The following is a 6021-nucleotide window of genomic DNA, read 5'->3' on the forward strand; positions in this document are numbered from 1 at the left end:
TATTCCAATACTAATAGTCTAATACTATTCCAATACCAATTTGATTTTTTTTTTTTTTATCTGATAATATATAGATATATTTATATGAGTAATATACTTTCTAAAATGAAATTAAGTTGAAAATTCATGACAGAATTATGCATTAAATCGGTGTAATTAATGTTATTTCTCTTTTAGCTTCTTATACATAGCCCTCTATCATTTTCTTATTTATATATATAAGTTTAAAACTCCATTTATATGAATTATTTCTAACTAATGTTGATTGCAACAACTCAAATTTAATGTCAAAGTTTTCAGTAGATCTTGTATTGCTATATCGGACAATAATTATGTCATTCACAAATCATGTATTACGTACGTTATATACATATATGATTTTTAAAATGAAAAAACTTAAAACAAATCTAATAACTTTAAATGCAATGAACTCATTCTAGCATTTATACGTATGTATTCACCAACTACACTACATATATAAATTCTTACAAATATATAGTCTTTGTCAATATCTTAGAAATGTCAGTAGAAATATACCAGTCAAGGTCTTAAGGCTGTTGATATCCATTGAATATTAAGGCCCTGTTTCTATTCACCTTATTTCCACTTATTTCAGGGTTAATAAGTTCAGATAAAATAAGTTCAGGAAAAATAAGTTCAGATAAGTTGTGATAAGGGTTATTCAGGACTACCCAAATTTAATTTATAACTAAAATAAGTTCTAATAAAGGCTAATAAGTTCTATAAGATTAGATAAGTTCAGATAAGTTAAAATAAGTTCAGATAAGTTAAAATAAGTTCAGATAAGTAAAAATAAGATGAATAGAACGCACCCTAATTGCTTATAGATCTTACAATCGAGAAGATCCAAACATCGTCAATAAGTTGATTTTTGTAATTAGAAATTAAAGACCATATCACCCAATATCAAATACCCTGTTTAGCTTTTGTCAAAAATCGATGAAAATATTCAGTAGTCCATATTTTAATATGGAGTAGTTGAGAAGGAACAAAAAAAACAAATTATGGAATAAATAAGCCAACTTACTAGATTTATTATTTATAGGGTCTTAATAATTATTTAAGGGAGGTTAGTAGGTATAAATGGATAATAGTCCATATGTAGTAAATTGGATAAGGTGTTACAGCTGTTATGTGTTTACTAATGTCATAAAAAAAATTAAAAAAAAATTAAAATTAAAATTAAAATTAAAATTAAAAGAAAAAATGTTGAATATAGGCCATTTGATAGTTGCTAATCTTGCTATTGCTAACAAGATTTTCTATCAATCTTTACGGATAGACAGATAGACTACAAATAAAATTCATACTAGCCTCCGTAATTTGGTGAACTTTGAAAAAATAGTCCCTTCATTTGAGATTAAATACTCATGTAATCCAAATTTAAGTTAGCAGTAAAGTGATGGTTTATGATTGGATTTTAACTTTTAACAATTTTCGAGTGATAAAAAGTATAAGGTTAATTAAAAAAGAATTTTTTTTCACGTCAAAAATAAATTAAAGAATTAAATCATATTATATACAAGTACAAAGTATTCATTTTGAAGGATTACAAATTATACAATTAGCTACCATTATATGATCACCTATTAAAAGGAAGATTTTATTGGATTTGGATAATAAACTCATAAAAGTGCTTAGCCTAGATATAGGATGTTACATGTTTCAGCATTATCTTGGATTTGGGAGAAAGTATACGGCTCTACCTAAGCCTTAGGCATATAGAAAAACAAACATTTCTTCTTTTTACCACTTCTTCATAATAACATCAAATAACATCAATTAGCCAAAAGTGAAGATGATTGATAAGAGGTGCATATTGAATAACCAATCACTATAACTTGCCGCTTGCAAATACCAAGTAATTATAGGTCTTTTAATCTATATCTCCAAACTTTTCAATCACTAAATCAAATTCCATCAAATATACTTTTGATATCGTAAAAAAATAAAATAAATAAATAATAATAATTAAAAAAAAAAAAAACACTTTGGGAGTATGGATGTCTTCTTCTACCTCACTCTCAAAATACCCTATTTTCTAAATCGAATAAGCTTTACCTTTACGAAATCTTGATCCAATAACACGCTACTCATTGGAAAAAAAAAAGTGGGGGTATGCTTTGCAATTCTATGTTGCCCAATTGCCTAAACATCACGTGGTTTAGTCAAACACACTTTGTATGGTAATTGGTAAATGCCATATTTGAAATTTTCAATTGAACTTATCAAAGTCAACTTGTTTTGACAAATAAATCTTTGTCGAATCATATTCTAAGGCCTATTTCACCAAAAAAATATTCTAAGGCCTGTAAATGGTAGCGAAAAGTAAGCCCAAAATTAAAACTTTAAATGGATTTAAATATTTTTCATCCATTAATTATAGTACTCCGCAATAATGATTACTACTAGAAAGAAAAAAAGAAAGATGTCATTTTGTTTCAAAACAAACACCAGAATCAAATTATTTAGGGAAATTTTTGAGGCAATTTTTATAAGAAAACATAAGTCAAACATATAACTAAAATTTTGCCCAAATATTCAACGAGGTTCTGCTCAACAACACTTCTGCGAATTTACATGCTAGACATTGCTCAACAAGGATGTTAAACTTTACTTTGTATCAATGCATTCTTTCCATTACTTCAATTAATAGTGAAGCCTAAAGAATTCAGAAAACAATAAGGTCCAGCTACTGATTAGCAACCCAGCGGAAAAAAGGATGGGAAGATATGGTTCTCTAAAACGCTTTTTAAACGGCCAAAGTTTAGACCAGTCGAGTACAAATTTTGAACTACCCAGTATGGTTCTCTAGAACGAAAATTGTAGTTATCACGAGTGCATAACTCTGGCACACCATTACTTCATTTCCATACTGTGTTATCACAGAAGAATTTTCTCAATCACTGGCAATCTAATATACAGCCAAACAACCAGGGGCCTATCCGCCATCTTTCCGCAGAAAGGATCTATATTTGACTACATGAAACGCCTAAGCACAAGCATGACAAAAATGAGAAAGGCCAGATAGAACAAAATTAAACTAAATTAAAAAGATCCATCATACTGTGAAACACAATTGTTGCTGACAAAATCAAACATAACAATTTTTTTGAAACATAACACCTAATATAAGATTTGAAACATAGAAACAAGCAAACTTAGTCATCAAAGAGACTGAAACCAATGTCATCATCTGATTCCTCTTCAGGCTCTTCCTTCTTCTCCTCAACAGCAGCAGCAGCACCTGCAGCTGGAGCAGCCCCAGCAGCGGGAGCAGCAAGAGCAGCAAACTTGCTAGGATCCTGTACCACAGAAATAGGAAAGAGTATAAAAAGGTTATATCTTTACTTTAGTCGTGAGTGAAAACCAATGACTGTATAGGAAACAATCAGAAAACAAACCTTGAGATACTCCTTGACTTTCTCAGCCTGAGGGAAGTCATAATCAGTTGCTACAGCAATAGCCAGAACATTCTTGTACCCATTGATAAACATGTGGGGGGCAGCAGCTAGAGTTGGGTATGAGATGGCAAGAGAAAGAGAAGTGACCATTGAGACACCAGTTGCAAACTTTGCAAGAAGGTCATCCTCAGTAAGGTCAAGAACTTCAGGGCTGAAGACAGACCCATCATCATAAACTGACTCAATGTTAAGACCGTATGAGAACGGCCTAATTCCAAGCTTTGCTAGTAGAGCAGCCTCAGATGAACCCACCTTGTCACCCTTCTTGATGAGCTCAACAGCAGTGATGATTTCTACAGTACCCTTGTTAATCTTGGTGGGGATGTTGAGAACCTGGAGATAGAAGTATGAGACAAAATGAGATCATCTTCATAAACAAGAGAGACTTGTTAAACCTATCAACTGCACAAACCTGGAAGAAAGATGTCTGGGATGGATCAAGACCAGTGTTGCCTGGTGGGACAACGACATCAATTGGTGCAACCAAACCAACACGAGCAGGAGCTCCAACCTATTCACATCAAAAAATGATTTGAATAACAAATGTTTGATTAACTACAAAGCTGTAAATAAATATATCAAAAGCATACTACGATAGACTAACAGAATGTCTAGTTGCTTAATCTGAGACCAGTGAGAGCATGATTATAATGGACAACCACACATTTAAAACAAAACTTGTCAAGGGCAGACCAAGTTATTGAGATAAAAATCAATAAGCACAAAAAACTTAAGGGCAGAGCAAGTTATTGAGATAAAAATCAACAAGCACAAACCACGAAACCACACATAAGTAAGAATGAACTATTTAGGAGTAGTAAACGAGAAAGCCTCAACAGAGGGATACAAAATTGTACACACAACATAGAACACCAATATATTATAGAACTAGATTAACCTGGGAGAACTATTCCACAGTAGTACAAAAATAAGCATCAATAAATTCACCAACATAGTTAATTTGTGGAATGCGGGGTATAACAAATTCAGCAAAAGCAAATTCAAGTCCAAATAATGGTGCTCAAATAAGGGATCAACTATACTGTAATTTGGGGGAGAACAACAACAACAACGACAAAGACTACCACCTAATTAAAATCCAATCACAGGTAGCAATAAAAACATCAAGTCCATACACATAGCATACATTAAACTTTTAACGATAAATTTATCAATTACTTGTACAAATACTTCGTGTTAACCTCATATTGATAGTGGGATCCAATAAATACCGGTTCGAATAACTTACACACAGGTTTACGAATTTAATTTACATTGATTATAATAAGCAAAATTATCAAGAGTTGAGCATAATGAAAATCCCAAATTCAACATAACAAAACTACAAGCACATATCAAATAGCACAGAAAACAAAATTAAATGTTCGTAATTAAATCAATGTCAAAACCAATACTAGTTAATGCATAAAGTTAATATCATCTCAACAAAACATTGCAACAACAAAATTAAGTCTTAGAGCATTATATCAAATCAAAAACAGCTAAAATACAACTAAAATCAAAGTAAATTACCTTGTACTTGGAAATCTCCTCCCTAACTTCCTTCAAGTCACCCTTGGTAAAGATCAAACCAACATTTCCCTACAAATTCCAAACAAAACCCAATTAAATTTCATCAATTTCAAACAAATTCCACAAAAAAAAAATAACCAAAAAACTGTAGAAAAAAAAAATACATACCACCAGCAACTGTTCGAGCTTTTTCAGGTTCTCGTTACCAGTGTTTTCAGCATGAAGTCTAATAGACCTCTTCATCATAGTATTCTTTCCCATCAAAACAACTGAATCACCTCTCAAACCACGTCTAATTCCTTGAAGCTGGTTCGAACCCACATTATCAGCTGATGCAATCAACACTTGGCTGTACTCGTCCAAGAGTTGGCATAGCTTCTGATCGTAAGCGATCTTCTTCTCAGCCTTGGTTGGTTTCACAGCCATTTTTGTTGAATTAAGTTGAAGTTTCCGACAAAATCTGGAAAATTAGGATTTCTGTCTCGATTTTTTTGGGGATTTTTTGAGAAGAGAAAAGAAAAAGGGGCAAAATCGAGGGCCAAGACGAAGCTGAAAGTGATGCTTGTCAAGGCGGACAGCGGAACGACGCCGTCTCTTTAACCTCCGGTGGGATTTTGCAGATTAACTAAGAGAAAATTCTACTGGTAATAAACCCTAGAAATGGTTTTGCAGCTAGGAAGAAGACGAAGAAGTTGAAGATGGGGTTTTTATAGTATGAGATTTTAGAGGGAGATTGATTTTAGATGTGACCTAGATCGGACGGTTTGGATTTTCCCGATGGTTTGATCTGACGGTTATGGTGGGTTATTTTGTTTTGGGCTTTAAATGGGTGATTAATTGGACTAGAAAATATAGAAGTTTAAGGCCCAATTTGATTTTATGTTTCAAACCTTTGGCAACCATATTTTTATTTAGTAATTGATGTACTCGTGCAATTGACGAGGTCTTGAACTAGTAGTTGTTAAGAGTTTAAGACCGAGGGTCTGTTCGTGTTTAAATCCTT

The 6021-nt window shown here is 32.4% G+C and overlaps 1 protein-coding gene across 1 annotated transcript; it reads right to left on the minus strand.

Moving 5' to 3' along the window:
- Window positions 1-2974: 2974 nt before the first annotated feature.
- LOC110699253 (60S acidic ribosomal protein P0-like) lies at window positions 2975-5702 on the minus strand. The gene is made up of 5 exons (XM_021876744.1): window positions 5187-5702; window positions 5019-5087; window positions 3898-3996; window positions 3426-3818; window positions 2975-3326 (listed from the first exon to the last, which is right to left on the minus strand). The coding sequence occupies exons 1-5, from the start codon at window positions 5442-5444 to the stop codon at window positions 3183-3185; spliced, it is 963 nt and encodes a 320-aa protein (XP_021732436.1). The 5' UTR covers window positions 5445-5702; the 3' UTR covers window positions 2975-3182.
- Between the last annotated feature and the right edge of the window lie 319 nt (window positions 5703-6021).

This window comes from Chenopodium quinoa, unplaced genomic scaffold (genome assembly GCF_001683475.1).
Source record: "Chenopodium quinoa cultivar QQ74 unplaced genomic scaffold, ASM168347v1, whole genome shotgun sequence".
NCBI lineage: Eukaryota > Viridiplantae > Streptophyta > Magnoliopsida > Caryophyllales > Amaranthaceae > Chenopodium > Chenopodium quinoa.

Coding starts and splice junctions, on each gene's coding strand:
- LOC110699253 (XM_021876744.1), bottom strand. CDS start 5,444: ATGGCTGTGAAACCAACCAAGGCTGAGAAGAAGATCGCTTACGATCAG. Junction 3,997..5,018: donor AGGAGATTTCCAAGTACAAG/GTAATTTACTTT, acceptor TGATGTGAATAG/GTTGGAGCTCCTGCTCGTGT. Junction 3,327..3,425: donor AAGTCAAGGAGTATCTCAAG/GTTTGTTTTCTG, acceptor TCTGTGGTACAG/GATCCTAGCAAGTTTGCTGC.